General features: G+C 39.2%; 1 protein-coding gene across 7 annotated transcripts in view; it reads left to right on the top strand.

The window, feature by feature from the left end:
• csnk1a1 (casein kinase 1, alpha 1) overlaps positions 1–18,239 on the top strand; it is a 72,974-nt gene that overhangs the window by 48,178 nt on the left and 6,557 nt on the right. For 5 of the 7 annotated variants that reach the window (XM_055023649.1, XM_055023648.1, XM_055023646.1 and 2 more), the window contains 4 exons: positions 2,047–2,125; positions 2,652–2,726; positions 9,419–9,525; positions 11,658–11,806. In XM_055023649.1, coding sequence (XP_054879624.1) covers positions 2,047–2,125; positions 2,652–2,726; positions 9,419–9,525; positions 11,658–11,806 — 410 coding nt within the window. Of the gene's footprint in view, positions 1–2,046; positions 2,126–2,651; positions 2,727–9,418; positions 9,526–11,657; positions 11,812–18,239 lie in introns of those variants that run through there. The other 2 variants (XM_055023645.1, XM_055023644.1) reach the window with 2 other exon arrangements.

The raw sequence follows: 18,239 nt of genomic DNA, 5'->3' as shown, positions 1-18,239 counted from the left end.
GATTGCTTTTAACTTGAAAGCTGCGTCATATGCATTTCTTCTTGCATTTTCCATGATGAGGGTCTGTTCATGCTAATTTTATTCATGCACAAGGCGCAAAGTTACATTAAACCTGCGTCTTCCTCGACAGATATGTCTCACTCTTACCTTTTCTGCTCGGGCGCCCCTGGTGGCCATGAGAAAAAAATGCATAAATTAGCTGCATCATTGCATAAACCGCAGGTTTGAAAGCGTGTGACAAAAGTCGTGGTTTACAGTCCGGAAATTATGGTATATAAAGGTAGTCGTGTTACAGGGACTGTTAGAAAAAAAGCATTTTCCATATGTCTTTGCTTATATTAAAGTACAGATTAAATGAAAAGATTTAAAAACTCCTCATGTGTAATGTCATTCTGTGTAAATATCTCTCATTACAAAATTAGATACCTGCGGCTTAAAATCCGGTGCATCCTATATAATCACATTTACTTTCTTTTTAAAATTAGTGCATGCAGCTTTTAATCAGACGTGCATTCTGTAGTCCAGAATATACGGTATTAATTTTTTTACACTGTCAGATGTGAAATCTCATTACAAACATTATCAGCACAGACACAGAGCCATGTGGTGGGCAGCATGTTGAGATGTAAACACTCATGCTGCACATAATTCTTTGTTCACAAAGATATATCATTCTCACCGCATGCTCAATGCGGACCTCTAACTGCGCAGCTATATTTGCGGTTCACGTTGAGCTTCACAAGCAGACCAAACATGGTGACTTTTAAACTTGACTCATACCTTAATGAAGAATTAATTTTTGAAATTGACTTGTGAATTTCAAATCAGGTCAAACAAGTCGACATTTTCACATTTCACACTTGAATTGTGAAAACTAAAGAAAAATGCACAGTGGAAATCTACACTGTCAAATATTAGTGTTGCATTGTGCAAATCAAGAAATGTCATTTAATACAATTGTGGTTAAAACTGTAATTAATCATTCGTATCCCAGACAAGTACAGATTTTCATTCAACCAAGAAGTTGTTTCTGATAGGAAATAAGTCTTAAAACTATGAATGGAGGATCCCGCCTCTCACCCAGAACTTTAGCTGGAGATGGGCACCAGCAGCCCTCCTGACCCCTTTGAAGAAGGGGTCAGGAGGATATAGTGGGGAAGACAGAAAATGGATGGATGTATGATTCCTATTAAAAGTGGAAAAATAATGTAGTAGTAATACAACACTGCTTATAATCGCTGACCAACTTTTTGAAATTTTTTTTTTTTTTTTTTTTTTTTTTTTTTACTTAGGCTGTGACAATTCTTGGAATGATTTGAGTAACTCAAAAATTCTTTGAGGTAAATTATGAACCACAAAGCTTTGTTAAAAGCTTGTGGTTATTATTTAGCTATCTGTGTTCCAGCCAATTTATGGATTATGTTCTCTCTTCTGCCAGTGAGTTGTTGACATTTGCTTAATGCAATTAGCATAACTATAGACCAGTCTTTCAGCATGACATAGGGTGACCAAATGTCTTTTTTCCCTCCGACACATCCACTTTTCACTGTCTGTCCGGGGAGATTTCATTGATTGATTGAAAATGTACAGTTGTTGTTTTTCGAAGCACCAATAGGCATCCTGAAAATGACGAGCAATGGATTAAATAAAACAGCTTTTCTCCTGGAGTTGCTAATTATTGATATCGACCGATAGAAAACCTTTATATTGTGATACATTTTATTTTTCAGCCAAATCAGTCACAAGGAACATTTTGACCCTAATCTGCCAAGGGTGTGAAAATGTCTTAGACTTGAAAAGACTTTTAAATAAATTCTAGTAAGTTTAAAACATTTTTTTAATCACCATCCCAGAAGTTAAGTCATGCTTTGGGCTGTTCACTTGCAACTAAGTCAGGATTCATTTTGATGTCAGGTCTGAACAGGACCTCAGATAAACAATATATTGTCAGTAAACACAGGAAAAAGTAAACTAATATTTGGCTTCAGCTGTATCTTGAAAGTATGTCCTGGATATGTACTTAATAATTCACTATGTTGTTTGCAGTCGCCGTGATGACATGGAGTCTCTAGGCTATGTGCTGATGTACTTTAACAGAACCAGTCTGCCTTGGCAAGGATTAAAGGTATGATCATTCAACATAATTCATGTTGGTGCAAGTTATAGCCCATGTATTCACAAATACACGTTTATTCCTTCAGGCATCACTGTGCTATTAACTACTATAATAATCATTATAGTTATTAACTATGCTTTCAGCGTTTATATTGGTGCTAGTGAGACAACATAGAACCACATGTATGCCTTTTTCTCTCTATCATCTGTCTGCAATTATGTTGACAAGTCTTAGTCTTTATGAAGCACTTTGCCTCTGTACAACAGTTTTCCCTTTCAGACAGAAGGCAGGTGAGACATTTATTGATCTTATGTTGCTCCACTACACATTTAAATGATACAACAATGTTGAGATTAGATTTACTTTGCCTCTGACCTAAGGCTTACCCCTAGGTTACGGCCAGATTTTACCAAGATAAACATTGGTAAAATGAAAATTATGTTTAACCAAACTCCAACAAAGGTTTGAATCATTTAGACATTAACTTTAGATCAATCTGCTGTACCACTTTATTTTTTTCCCTTTTATTTTTTAGGCAGCCACAAAGAAGCAAAAGTATGAGAAGATCTCAGAAAAGAAAATGTCTACTCCGGTTGAGGTTCTCTGCAAGGTACAATAAATCATAGACCATGCTGACATCTCCTAACATTTACTTGGTGGTTTGTCTTAAAGCCAGCAAGTAACTCTAACACTATCCAGCACTTTTTTGTTTTTGTTTTTCAACCCATACTGAGTGGAAAAAACTGAGTTGTTGTGTTTACCATGCACTGCCAACATTGGATTGGCAGACCACCCCAGTCTGCCAATCCAGGGGTACTGTCCCCGATGTCCATGTGATAATGCAGTCACGTCAACATAACCCTGCAACATCCAGAGCATTGAGGAACTCCAGGCGAATCTCGTCCACCCCAGGGCCCGGCCACCGAGGTACTTTTTAACCATCTTGGCGACTTCGATCCCAAACAGCCCAATCCAGAGTCCCCGGGCTCAGCTTCCTCAATGGAAAGCATGTTGGTGGGATTGAGGAGGTCTTCGAAGTATTCTTGCCACTGGCCCACAATGTCCCTAGTCAATGTCAACAGCACAACTTCCCCACTATAAACAGTGTTGGTGCTTTACCTCTTCCCCCTCCTGAGACATCCAATGGTAGACCAGATTCAGCTCAAAGCCGTGCGGAAGTGTTTCTCCATGGCCTCTCCAAACTCAGCAACCACCCGAGTTGCATCCCGCTTCACCTGCCGGTACCCATCAGCTGGTTCTGGAGTTCCAAAGGCCAAAAAGGCCCAATCGGACTCCTCTTCAGCCTGACCGCATCCTTCACCGAAGGTGTCCAACAGGTTCAAGGGTTGCTGCTGCGACAGGCACCGACAACCTTGGGGCCACAGCTCCGATAAGCCGCCTCAATGATGGAGGCGCGGAACAAGGTCCACTCAGACTCAATGTCCCCCACATCTCACGGAACGTGTTCAAAGTTTTGCCGGAGTTGGGAGTTAAAACTCCGTCTCACAGGGGATTGCGCCAGATGTTCCCAGCAGATTCTCACAACACGTTTGAGCCTGCCAAACGTGTTGAGAATCTGCATAACATGTTCAAAGAAAAAAGGCACAAACCCCCACAGGCAAGCAAACTGACAAATCCAAGCCTAACTTGAAAGGTTAGTAGCAAACAGCCAAGTGACGTTTTTTACTGACACCAATGTTAGTCAGTAAAAAAAATAACTCGTTTCTTTGCTCAACTTTATTCCGCCATGTGCATCCCACGAACAGACAGACAGAGAGCACCGAAGAAGAACACAAACCAATAACATATGCTCCTGGCATAACAGTGCCCCTAGTGGGTGGACATGTAATACAAACAAAACAAAGGCGTAACAATCTCCCACTTTTCTTTAAAAAAAAAAAAAAAAAAAAAAAAAAAAAACACAGGGCTTATGAGAAAGCGCAGCCATTAAGGATTTTGATAGAACAGTTTCAACATGACAGAATGTGAAACATCTTGTGACTGAATTTATTGAAGAATCCAAAGTCCTTCATAAAGAGCCCTAAGGAGTGAGGTTGCGGATGCTCCTTTCTTTGTTAAACAGTCTGCAAGTTGGTCTTTTGTTTGAGACCACAACACTTGATGAACTTTCTTAGTTTGCATCAGTTCTTTAATTGAACTGATTTCCAGGCGTAACCTTTTCTCTGCAACAAACTTAGCTGACTTAAGTGCATCAACAAGAGAGAAATTATCAGTCACACAGATTATAGGTGTAGGACAAGCAGTACTACCGGCACTGAGTTCAGAAAAGAGTGTGGAAAGAAAAATGGCATTATCAATCCCCTCAGACATGGCGAGTGTTTCACCTGCCAGTGTGCTTCTGACAATTCTCTTAATTCTCTTTGACTGCCATGCAATGGGGGAGAACCGCCCGTTGCCCCATCAAAACAATGAAGTGCCCACCTTGAGTACCCCCATCTGAAAGATTTCCAAAGGATGCATCAGTGAATGTAACCATCTTTAAGTTACTGTCGTCCCCAAGGTGTTGGAAATTCAATCCAACTGACTTGGCCTTGAGCTTACACACAACTCTGTTTTGCTTCATTAATGGTTTGTACTGTAGCATGTTTGAGACGGGATGCTAAATTACTAGCATCAAACATCACATCAGGCCTGCTCTGTCTTGCCACCCACAGAAGTTGGCCAATCTTAGATCTGAGCTGCTCTGTCTCCTTCTCAGTGAGAGGTGAAGCTGACTCTGCTGCTCGTAAGTCTGAGAGGTGTATGGACTGCAGGTGCTGAATGTATGTTTCTTGGTGTATTTGTACCTTCTTACCTTCAGTAACAATATCTACCCCCACATAGGAAAAGCTATTGTGTGCTTCACGACCGACATTAAACTTTGACCTCAGGTGAGGTATGACTGACTCTGCAAACATGTGTGATCCACCCCATATAAAATCATCAACATGACAAGCAAGTACACCAGCAACATTTTTTCGCTCATCCAGCCAATAGAAAACTGCAGGGTCAACCTTAGACATGATGCCTCCTGCTTCAGTCATGATGCTTTACCTGTTATACCAATACAGTGAAGCATCAGCTAAACCATACACACATTTTCTCAGTTTCCAAAGCACACCTGTGCTATTGGCCTCTCGGGGAGGTTTAATGAAAATGTCTCTGGACAGTTCCATTCCTTGTAAAAAGGCAGATTTAATGTCCATAGAGTGAAGTTCCCATTGTTTTTGACATATAACTGCCACCAAGAGTCTCAGTGACTCTGAGGCACAGGTTGGAGAGTCCTTTTGTAGGTCAGAAACTTGTAGCTCCTCAAATCCTCGTGCAACAAGTCTTGCTTTTGGTATTATTCCATTTTCAGTCTCTTTCAGAGTGCACACCCAACGAGTGGAGACACACTTTTGTCCTCTGTCCTCAATTTCCTCAAACACTTGGTTCTGTTTCCAGCTTTTTATTTCATTTTCTTTTGCTTCATCAAACGATATGTCCTTACTCACAAAAACATCCTCATGCATATCTGTATCCTCAGCATCTTCCTGGATCTGAAGATCCTCCAACTGTGACAGATCAGCTGACTCACTGTTGCCAGCCACTTCTGCTGGCTCAAGCAGTTCCAAGTTAAACCAGTTCTTGTATTTCCCAGTTGCTTTGCCGGCACGTCCCAACACTTTGGCTTTTTGTGAGACACCGTCTGCATTTCTGAATGTCACAATTTGACCTGTCTTTATGATGGTGTTCCCAGAGAGCTGTCTCTCAGCCTCTGCATTTTCAGGAGCAGGCAAAGGATGATTCTCAGGATTTACTGCAATAATATCTCCTCCTACATTCTCAATGATGTCCACTGTATGTTGTCCTTGATTGTTCTTCTCATCGCAGGTAATCTGAGGTTCTTCATTTTCGTGAGTAACTTTTCTCAATCTGAGTTGATGCACTCTGACACAGGTGCCTCCGTGTCTAACAAAAACGACTGCACCATCTTGACCAATCACCACTCCTGGTCCTTTCCACTCTGGACAATCCACTCTTTTGTAAAAGACTTTGTCTCCAGTTTCATATCGCTCATCTATGGGCCGCATCTGTTTCTTTAGTGCTCTGCGTATCCTTTCTGAACATTCTGCTTCTGTAAAAGCTTTTCTTGCAGCATGCAAGGCTGAAATGTGCTTAGCTACCCATTCACTTTTGGTGGTGCCCTCTAGAGCTGGAGCTTTGTCTATTAATACAGAAGGCAGGTTAGGATTCTGCCCAAACACCAGCTGATGTGGGCTGTATCCATGGACACTTTGCATAGAGTTCTTTGCCATCAGGGCCCAGTCCATGGCAGTGCTCCAGTCACATCCAGTACTTGCTTTGACTTTCAGTAGGATCTCCGTCAGAGTTTTGATTGTGGCGCTCTAACAGTCCATTGCTCCACGGACTGTAAGCAGGTGTTGTCTTAACTTCAATATTAAAGTTCTCGGCCATGTCTCTCACTTCCTCGTTATTAAACTCACCACCATTGTCACTGAATAACTTTTGTGGTGGGCCATGCACACTGATCCAATCATGGATAAAACGTCTGACTATTTCAGAAGACCTCTTGGTGGTTAAGACACTACCAGCACTGAAACGGTAAACTGGTCAATAATGTGTAGGTACCAAACCCCAGGTTCAAGTTCGTGCAGATCTACAGCAACAGTTTCATTATATGTAGATGCCAATGGTAAGCCCACAGCAGGTTTTGGTTTGGTCTTACAATATTTTTGACACACTTCACACTGGTTCACGATGTTTTTCAGCAGGCTGTCACATTCTGTGTCCTTGTTGCCAGAATTAGCCAAAAGTCTCTGTATTTTGTCAGCAGAGGCGTGTCCAAACTGTTTATGAAGTTTCTCCAGAACTTTCATCTTTTCACTTGTGTTCATCTTGTCTGTTGTAGTCAGTATTTCTTCCTCATTAGCTTGCAATAGCTTATCAGAGTGAATGAAATTTCTATTTTCACTGTCCACAATGTTCACACAGTAATGACCTGAACTAGTAAAGTCCAGTTTGACAGGCTGGTTGAACATCACTGCACTGTCCCTTTCCATGTCCAAAACAGTCCCTGCCCTTTTCAATGAGGTTTTACTCAGCAGCAGTGGGATGTTAGCAGGTACTACTTCAGTTTCTATATTACACTTTGTGTTGCCAATTTTAGCAGGTATCTTTACCTTTTTTATGGAGTAGACGATTTTTCCATCTCCAAACTTGAAGGGTCTGTGACTTTGTGTTTCTGTCTCTTTCATAGTCTTCACAGTTTTCTTTTGTAACACAGTACTGTAGTTGTCCAGCCACTCTTGTCCACAAACTGTCCGAGTGCAAGCAGTGTCTATTATTGCTGAGCCAAAACATTCAGTCATGAATATTTCTGCATCCGTTGGTGATTCTTTGGTGTACAGAGTTAAATTGCACTCTTCCACGTCTTTTGTATCATCAGCAATTTTAACACTATCAGCTTTGTGCGGACAGTTTTTAACCCAGTGAAAAGTACTTTGGCACACTGCACATTTTGACCGTCGTCCGTACTTATCCAGCGGGTTTGTACCGGGCTGCGGAGTGTGGGGCTGTGGAGTTTTCTGATGGGGACTCTGCCGCCAGAACTTGCCTTTTTGCCGCCGTTGCTCCGTTGCAAACACGGACTCCTGGCTAATGCCTTCTGCTGCCGCACCTCTTTTCTCGCCAAATATTCTCTTCAAAGCGGACTTCATAGAAGCAAATGTTTACATCTGAGCATGCCGTTAAAGCCAACTGCCTGTCCGTTATATCCAAACACGCGGTGTCCAAAAGCTTAAAAGCCAAAACAGCGTCAGGTAGCTCCATGTTGTATTTCCTCATCCGCGAGTAACGCTGCTCGAAATCAATAATATAGTCCGCCATCGACATGTTAACTTCTTTTATTATCCGGTCAAAATCCGAGTATGCTTCATAGATTCTGTCCTTTTCCTCTTTTAAGAACAAGTCATCTAGTTTAGCGAACAATGTGGTCATTCCAGTGTCTTTATTTAGATCGTCTACCGGAATTTCCATCGCCGTGTCCCGCGCTCTTCCAGACAGAGCCAGGGCGACAGCCAGCGCTTGCTTTTTCTTCTCCAAATCTGTAACTCTCGTCCAAATGTTGACTTCATTCTTCCAGCTTTCGTAAGGCTTTCCTTCCTCAAACGTTGGCGGAACTCTGTAGTTACTAACCATCCTCTGCTACCAATGTTAGTCAGTAAAAAAAATAACTCGTTTCTTTGCTCAACTTTATTCCGCCATGTGCATCCCACGAACAGACAGACAGAGAGCACCGAAGAAGAACACAAACCAATAACATATGCTCCTGGCATAACAGTGCCCCTAGTGGGTGGACATGTAATACAAACAAAACAAAAGCGTAACAACCAATTGCTCATATATTCATTGAGTAAGATGCCAGGTCTTACCGGCATCTTCCATCACCACCGGAGCCAACTCACCACCAGGTAGTGGTCAGTGGACAGCTACGCATCTCTCTTCACCCGAGTGACATACGGCCGAAGATCCAATAAAACAATGACAAAGTCGATCGAACTGCGGTCCATATGTGCCAAGTGCACATATGGTCAACCTTATGCCTGAACATGGTGACCCATATTTCCTCTTTGGGCTGAGCCCGGCAAGGTTCCATGGGTAAAAGCCCAGCCTCCAGGCACTTGCCATCGTGCCCTGCCTCCAGGCCTGGCTCCAGAGTGGGGCCCGGTTGACCTGCGAACTGGCAAAAGAACACCAAGTCCAAAGTTGTCATTCATTATTGGAGTCTTTGGGCTGTGCTTTATCTGGTCCCTCAACTAGGACCTGTCTGCCTTGGGTGACCCTACCAGGGGCATGACGCCCCAGACAGCATAGTTCCTAGGATCATTGGAGCACTTAAAGCCGTCCACCACAATAAAGTGGCAGCCCATTTGCAATCAATAAAGTATTTTCGAATTTAATTTGAATTAGAATTGAGCCCTGTTGGTTGGAATTTGTTCTACTTCACAATAAACACATATAACTCAAACACTAAATTTTGTGTTACCAGTGTAAAATGTTAGCATCTTTCTTGCTATTCCATGTTACTCTTTGTTGAGTCTCTTGTTCTGTTAAAGCTATGTCAAGTTATGTTTGACATGTGAATTCACAACTTGACAGTATTCTTTAGATATTCAGCCTTTGTTTTAATCAATTTGCAAATGTTTATACAAGTGAACGTCACATATACATTTTGATACATTCAGAAAATATAGAAAACTGCACATCCATGACAGTTTTGTTAATACACGTCTACAGGGTTTTCCAGCAGAATTTGCCATGTATCTGAACTACTGCCGTGGGTTGCGCTTTGAAGAGGCACCAGACTACATGTATCTGCGCCAACTGTTTCGCATTCTCTTCAGGTAAGCTCATAGACAAACAAGGTAACCGTTCATTGTGACTATTACAATAGTAGTCATGTCACACATTCTTTACCTCCTAAATATTTATGGTATGAAAATGTCTTATTCACATAGACTATAAGTCTGAAAAGGATCCCAAAATCTAATCTCATTTTACCAACCTTTAGTTACGTCTGATTTTATTGCATGCAAGAATATTTCAGCCAGCTTTAAGGTTTAGGGTTGACTGTGGCACTGGTCTCAGTCACTGAGACCAGTGGTTCACGAACCACTTTAATTGGCAGAACTGCTCAGTTGCTTTTTAAAACTAGCCACAAGTAAGCAACTAAATGCTTTTAGGCATTTAGAAATGATAAAGATGACTGGCTGAAGTTCAAAGTGATTTGAACATGGCATGGTTGTTATTCTGAGAAAAACTGCTGAGTTTTTCAGAAACTACTGACTTAATGGGATTTTCACTCACACCATCACAAGATTCAGAGAATGTCTGAAAAAAAGAAAATTCACAAAACATCAGTTGTATGGAAAAATCAGATAAGAAAGGAAACACTGATTTGAGATGATTTTTAAAAAGGCAACCGTAGTTCAAATAGCATTTACGGTCTTCAGAATACCATCTTTGGAAGTACAACACTCCTAAGCTTGAAGCAGATGGACTACAGTAACACAATACCTCACTTGCTGGTGGTCCTGTAAGCCAACAACATGAAACAAAGGCTACAGTTCGCACAATCCCACCAAAAATGAAAACAGTATGGAATAGGTTTCCTGTTTCAAAAACCTGAACTTTTTACCAAATGTGAGGTTCTTGTGGTGGGCATACACCTCCTGAACCTAGGAATCTTCTTCCTCCTCCTCCCATGGATCACATGGATAGGCTTTGCTTTCACATCTTTATTATGTAGTATAATTTAAAAAAGAAAGAAAGAGGGGGGGAAATGGTCTGACTGATTGGAGGGTACATACAAAACTAAAACTGCATCTCACCCGCAAGAGCATGACCACATCTCCAGTTTTGTGTGTCGCACAAAACCGGTACATACCTGAACCACACAAACTCGAACCTATTTATTTATTTATTTTTTACAAGTTATGTTAAATAAGACTTCATAGCAAAGCCTACTCCTATGATCCACTGGAAGAAGGGGATGAGGATTCCCAGGTTCAGGTGGTGTGTGTGAGACAACCAGACGAGGAGAAAGTCGAGCAACAAAGTTTGCTTAATTTCAACTCTTTTGGCAAACATTTTGACTAGATTGAACTCTTCCATAGTCTTGGCGCAACACTCAGGAAGAGCATGTTAAATGTCAGCCATCAAGGTAACATGTCAGCTCTTCAATTCCGGAAATCTATGAAAAAAAGCTCATAAACCGGAGACCCTGCCAGAACCACAGAGTAAAGACCTCAGGTGGGATCCAAACGACTGCTCTTAGAATCACAGAAGGGTTCAAACTCCGCTCATTTTTAGCTTACAGAAAAAGAACCAAGCCATCAAATGAACAAAAGTAAACTGACCTATAACATTTAAGCGTAGGATGGACGTGCCCACCCCATAGACTATGATGTTTTGACACAAAATTATTGTCTTCTCCAAAATTTGAACAGGAAAGAGGGTTGGCTAACAAAAGCAAAAGAAAATTTATTTTTAGTTTTTTAACTTAAACAAAAATCTCAAGGTACGCAGAATGCATACAGCTGGGCAACTGCAGGCACTATTGCCCTCTGATAACATCCTGCGGGGGCCCTGCGTCTGCAGATAATTCTTGGTGATCCATGCTTTAGACACTGTTGTAAAACACTAGAGTGAATTCATGTATGTTTGTGTATTTTCATTATGTCACACTATCTAACAATGGATTAAATTAGACCATTAAAGAAATGGCATACAGAAAGTATGTTCTTTACAATAGCTGTAAAATGCAGTGGAGACTGGAGTTTCAAACTAGGTTTAAAACCATATGTCGGAGAAAAAAAAAGATAAATTCTTGCAGTAACGTACTTGGGTTTTCAAACATGAAACAAGACTTGAAGAGCTTTTCATTCATAGATTTTCTCAAGGGTTTCAGTCTGCTGGACATAAATAATTATTGGAAAAAATTTTGATAATTTGATGTTTTTCTATTTTGACCTAGGACTCTGAATCACCAGTATGACTACACATTTGACTGGACCATGCTGAAACAGAAAGCAGCACAACAAGGGGCCTCTTCAGGGGGCCAGGGCCAGCAGGCACAAACCCCCACAGGCAAGCAAACTGACAAATCCAAGCCTAACTTGAAAGGTTAGTAGCAAACAGCCAAGTGACGTTTTTTACTGACACCAATTGCTCATATATTCATTGAGTTTTTTATGTAGAAAAGTAAATATTGTTTAAGTAAGTAACACATACCCCAATTATCTTTTTGAACATACACTGCCTGGCTCAAAAAAGTCATATGCTTGGGTGCCATTTACTTTTGAATAGCATTTAGTGAGTTTAATATTCTGGCTTTGCTTGAAGAAAGAATTGTTTTATGAATCCTAAAAATACTCCTTCTGAAAACTTATTACAGTGGGAAAAAATAGGAGCTAGTAACTATTACATTTTGGATTCGTTAGTGGTGTTTTGAGTGGAAGAATTTCTTTTTTTATTTTTCATTGTGACTTCAGAAACAAGATTGCTATAGAGAAGCTCAGTTTTGCCTGGACCAAGTCTTGCATTTTCATCTTGAATTTTGATTCAAGATTTTCATCTTGAATCTATAGTTAATCTATTTTGGTAATTCTATTCTGAAACTAAGTACTGCATAGAAATATTCAACAGAATGATTGCATGGTTTGATAATTGAAAGTCATTTTATAATTTTAATTGACAACTAATGAAAATCCAAAATTTAGCAACATTGTAGGCTCTGGTTTCTTCTCTTTCCCTTGACAAAAGCTCTCAATTGTGTAACATAGTCTTTCAAGCGGGTATTTAGATACTTCTAGCTGTATGGGCAGTTGTTAAGTCCCGCAAGTCCTAAAATGAAAATAATTCAATTTATGTTGTTAGTTTATTTATGTAGTACATACATCCGCAGTAGAGGTGTGCCGATTGATTGGCCACCAATCATAATAGACTTATATCTGTGAAAAACTGGAAATTTTGTGATCTTCGATCACTGTCTTGTGTATCTCTCTCTGCAGTGAGTGAGATAAAAATGATCTAATAAGATAGTCCTCCTACCTTATTAAACGGTAGGAGGACTAATATTTCATATCCGGAGCACTGTTTCTCCTCCACTAGACAGTGAACTCTCACGTCAAACGTCTGCTTAAAGTTTTAAATATATTAAAACTTTTGCTATGTCATAACATAGGACGGTTAGTCTCTGAAAAAAATATCGATCTCTTCTGCCTCCTCCTGGCATACTGCAGATTTACTCTGCTTGGTCAGAAACAGCCAATCATAACCAGCATTAATCAGATAGTCATGCTCTCAGGAAATTTTGATTTAGTAACTCAGGATTGTTTATTTTGAAGTTTTCTTTTTTACATGGCATTATTTGACATAGGCATTATTGTGAGATTTATTTGACTCGTGTATAATTTAGGCTGTTAAAAGCCATACAGTTAAAAATTATTTTACAGATTGCAAGTTTGTCAGTTGTCCTTTTGACTGAATACCTGTTGCATTGTGCATGCAAGTATTTTACATGTTTCATGTCTAAATGAGGTGAATTTTATTACCAGATAATTTTTTAAATATACCAGATCACAGAGTAACATTTATACCCAATGCAAAAAATTAACACCCAGTCCACATGATTGGCAATGATTGTTGATCTGCAGTGATCTACCCTCATGGATAATTGGAATCGGCAGCAGAAAACCTGATCGGAGCCTCCCTAATCCCCAGTGATCCTAGTTATCAAGCAATATCCAATTTTATTCATTTAGAAATTCTAAGAAAACCCAGCAGACTTCCTTGACTTGGAGCATCCATGCCTCTGGATGAAGATATATCACTGTATATATACAGTATACACAGTGTGTCATTTATATTGCAACAGTCCCGGACCATACATGTAGCGATAGTGAAGAAGAAAGACTCCGTGAATTTTGACAAATGCATTTCTATAAAGCTTCTATAAGGTTGGTTGCAAGAATTGCTCTGGAATATTCTTATAGAGGACTATGCTGACTTAGGACTTTATAAAGTACAGTCAACCAAAATCAGCAGATGACCTGGCTCTACAAATCCTTGCCAGTTGTTGGAACTGCACAGAACTTGAAGGAGTGTGTATTCTGAGCTTCAGTCATTATTCAGATTATGGGATCTTGCAAACTTTTATTTGAAAAATAATCTTTGAATCTTTGATCCATCTAGACTGTTGTAACCCATGTCCTGGGTATCCATATCTGTGTGACACAACTCTTGACTTTCTCTCTTGACTCTTTATTGAAAATATTTTAAACTTCTTGTGGAAGGTTTGAATGGTTGTCTGTTGGAGAGCTGTCAAGTCAGCAGTCCTTTTCCTGATTGTGTAGGTCATATTCCTTTTTACTTTTTTAAACTTGTAGGATATAATATTCAGATTTTCCCTAGAACTGAATTTTGGTTTTCTTTATAGCTGTAAGCCATATTCTTAAAACAACTAGAAATAAAGTTCCACGATAGATCATTCTGTGTGTAATCTGGGTTTCATTTTCTGAATTGAAGGATTGAAGAGGTTAAATTAATCCCTACAATGACAATCTAATTGTAAATTTAAGGCCGTATTAATTTCCATGTAGACTTGTTAACTTTGGAGCCATGAGTAAATTTTAATTGTCCATTCCAAAAGTTATCAAAACTTTTGCTTTGGATTTTGTTTGTCCAGCATGTGAAACATAAGACCAAGCAGTTGGCTTCTTAAAGACAACAGTTCTAGCTGTTAATGCCATTTTAAATGAACTATTGTTGCTTATTATAAAAGCAAAATTTTACAAAGTTTGCAAAATTTTGAACATTGCACAGTATTTAACTTTGCGTAGTTTAACACTTTGCACATAACATTTAAGCTACAGTTTAGTTATATAGTTTGTCTGTACAATCGATGTATGCAATGCAGTATTTAGAATGATTTCAATGTACAACTTATAAGATTAGTTTTTTTGCATGACTGGCTTCATATCAAGAGTACTCTCATACGTGGAAAAAATAAGCATATGCCTTTTGCCTGAACATTCCAATAAGTCTTAGTTTCTGTTGTCAATACAGCTGATGAAATGAGACAACTAAGAAATAATACTCTTGTATTCCGAATTTGCTGTGAAAACTAATGAAATTAATGAAAAAATTATTTTAGTTAAATCAAATGCTATCAGTCAAAGCATTAATTAATGCAGTAGTTTTCCTATGGCATGCTCCTTAAATAAATCCAAATACTGACTTTTTTGAGCCAGGTGGTATAAAACTAATAATATGTTTGCCAAATTGAAAACACATTTTTCATTATTTTGGTCAAGGCCTAATTTGTCGAAGTACCAAAAACCCTACTAAAATGTCTAGGAAAAAATGGTACAATTGGTCTGCCTTGCAGAAGCAAAGACGTCCTTGGGGAATTTGACTACTAACTTTGTTCCCTTGTTATGTTGTTTTTATTTTGGGGTTGATCAATGGGCTTTCTCATCGATGATGTTGAGCTAATGCTTACAGATTTGATCTGATCTCAACCCTCTAATTCTGCTCTTTCTTTTTTAACATTTCCTCTCAACACTAAGTAGTGTTCAAACAAACTGGGCTATTTAACCTATTTTCTTGATGTCTGTACTATAAGTATTTAACAGTGCCATTAACAAATACTGAAATCATTTGTGGTACAAGTAAGCACTTCTGGTCCTCATTTTGCTTGTCCTGTTCACCTCATTAGAGTTTGAATTTGCATATCTCTTTCTACCTGTATTACTGATGTCAATATTGGATAGGATATGGGCCTGATGTCACCCGGTTATTCACTAATCCAGACACTATGGTCCGATCTGGCCACTAACATTGTGACCGGTTTAGTTAGCCAGCCTGCACTTTGGTTAACAGATATATTTCTTTAGGCTTTTAGCATGTCAACTATACTTTCAAAACGAAGTGACCAGCTCAGCTAGTTTGCTGAAACATTAAAGGGAAGGGAAGTCTTTAGGTCAGTGGTTCTTAACCTGGGTTGGATCAAAAGGGATTCAACGAGTCGGTCTCAGGGTTTTGGCAGAGCCAAACCTTTACCTCTAAAGACACACTTGTGTAAAGACGGGAAGACGCACTCTGCTTGTCCATCACTTGCTGCAGAGGATCACATGACATTGCTTGGCCAATCAGTGCTGCAGGGAATTTAGTACGCGCAGTAGTACAACAGTAGTCGTAGTTGTACGTCGTGTGGTTTCTTTCTCAATATTTTAATGATTACTAAATATGTCAAGCAAAAAAATAAAGTGGTAGGACGAATATGTACAACATGGATTCACGTGTATCACGGAACAGGATGGGAATTAGCGTCCCATCTGCATGATATACAATGCCAAGTTGAGCTACTCTGGTCTCGCATCGGCAAAACTAGGCGAACACTTCTTGAAGCTGCATGGAGATGAAGAAAAGTAAAAAAAGTACACTGCTCCAAAAAATAAAGGGAACACTCAAATAACACATCCTAGATCTGAATGAATGAAATAAATATGAAAATAATTTCCACCTGTTGTCTATTCCATTTGCACAACAGCAGGTGATATTGATTGTCAATCAGTGTTGCTTTCTAAGTGGACAGTTTGATTTCACAGAAGTTTGATTTACTTGGGAGTTATATTGTGTTGAGTGTTCGCTTTATTTTTTGAGCAGTATATTTTGTGGATTCAAAATGACAAAAAAATAAAATTTCTAATTAAAAAAAAAGTTATTAAAAATGTTTAAATTCTTTAAAAAAAAAATCTACATTTATTTAGAAAAATAATATTTTTGGGGGTTGAAATTAATTTATGGGGCCGAAATATTTTGGGGGGGCCAGAATAAAGTAATACCATAATTTGTCGCGAGTTCATGCACTATGTTGGTTTTGTTTTTTGAGCAAGGTGATGGGCATGTATGACTCATTTTGTGCACCAGTAAAAAAAGCATGTAGCTATGTCATGTGATTTGAAAAAAAAAAAAATCATTTTATTTATCACTAAAGAAGGGTTCAGTGAATGCGCATATAAAACTGGTGGATTCGGTACCTCAAAAAAGGTTAAGAACCACTGCTTTAGATTGTCTGGCATTTTATTAAAGTGACTTGAAACAGTCGGAGCAATATGACCGAAAATGATCGTTTTCAAATCATGGATTTTTAAAACAGTGGCATAACTTGACACTGGTAAGAGCTCTTTACCAAGACTCAACAAACTGTTCCACAAAGCTACTAATACTATTAGGGTAGAGTTGGAGCTAATCCTCAGTTTCTCTTAATCCTCCTGAAAGTATTGATGACCCTGTGTCCTACCCATGTAGAAAATTCCAGAGTAATTTCCTGATTACCAGGTACCATTTATCACCAATTACACATATAAAGAGATGATTACTAGCTGTCCATTTTTTTAGCACCAAATTAATTGGGTCATTTTCTGAGGAGAGTTCTTTTAATGTTTGTGAAAATAAATGGGGGTTCTAGAATTATGGAGGTTTTTAAGGTTACCTTAGCTGATTTTAAACAACACCCTGTTGGGAGCTTATGTTGGGCTACTAAAATTAATCTAGTCAATTAACAAGTGCTCGTTGTTAATTAGTGAGAGAGCTGCTGATAACTGGTGTGGGTTTTGGAGCAATGCAGCTGCAGAGCTATTCGGTTGATTACTTCACTAGCTGAAAAATGGTGTGACACCCGGATAGTAGGTAGTGGTTAAATGAGTCTCTCGACACCAGCTTAAACAGGTCATCCCAAAATCCATATCTTAAAGTACGACTGAAGTGGTTTAAGGATCCTCCAGAGTCGTTTGATGAAGAGCTGGTCATGAATCAGCCCAGGAGTTTAAGAAAAGTAGGTGAGGTGGCGAGTGGGCAACAACTGCTGGAATGTTAGGCAGGGCAAGTTATTATTAAGAGAAAACTGCTGTGGTTCAAGGAGTGGTGATAAAGAAGACCATTAATTCAAATCAAATACAAAAATATTTTATTGATTTCCAAAGGGAAAATATATGTTGTTGTAACTCATATTAATTAAACATTCTTCTGAGTTCTTGTAGATGGGGTTGGCTGTGGACATGAAAGCTCTAACAAACTAAAGTTTAGCTCAGTGTCATCCTGGAGCCATCATGGCTGCTCAAATTTAAGTGAAGCTGGTTTTCAGAAAAAGAAAATGAGCTAATCACCTCATCAGAGATGGATTAGCTTATTCAAGGAACCAACATGGTCGGGCCAAAGTCCAGCAGTTGACACGTAGCTGTGGAACATTCGCTTATACACACACAGGTCTATAAGACACTGAGTCAAGCTGATGTGGTTCTCCTCATGCTGCATGGTGTTTTGGCTTATATAGCTGTGGTTTGCAATAATATAAACACAGCAATCACGGCAGAGATAAATAACCCTAGGTAATCCAAAACCGGCTGCCAGATCCTTCAGAACTTATAAGAGAAACACACATCGTATCGTAGCTTCTCCAAATGGAGAATCTCAATAAAATTGCTCAACCACATTTTGAACTGAGGAACCTTGACAATTTTCCAAAGTCTCAATATTACTTTTTTGGCTATTA

The sequence above is a fragment of the Poeciliopsis prolifica genome, unplaced genomic scaffold, assembly GCF_027474105.1.
Source record: "Poeciliopsis prolifica strain line A6 unplaced genomic scaffold, Auburn_PproV2 SCAFFOLD104, whole genome shotgun sequence".
Lineage (NCBI taxonomy): Eukaryota > Metazoa > Chordata > Actinopteri > Cyprinodontiformes > Poeciliidae > Poeciliopsis > Poeciliopsis prolifica.
This window is presented reverse-complemented; position numbering and strand designations above follow the sequence as displayed.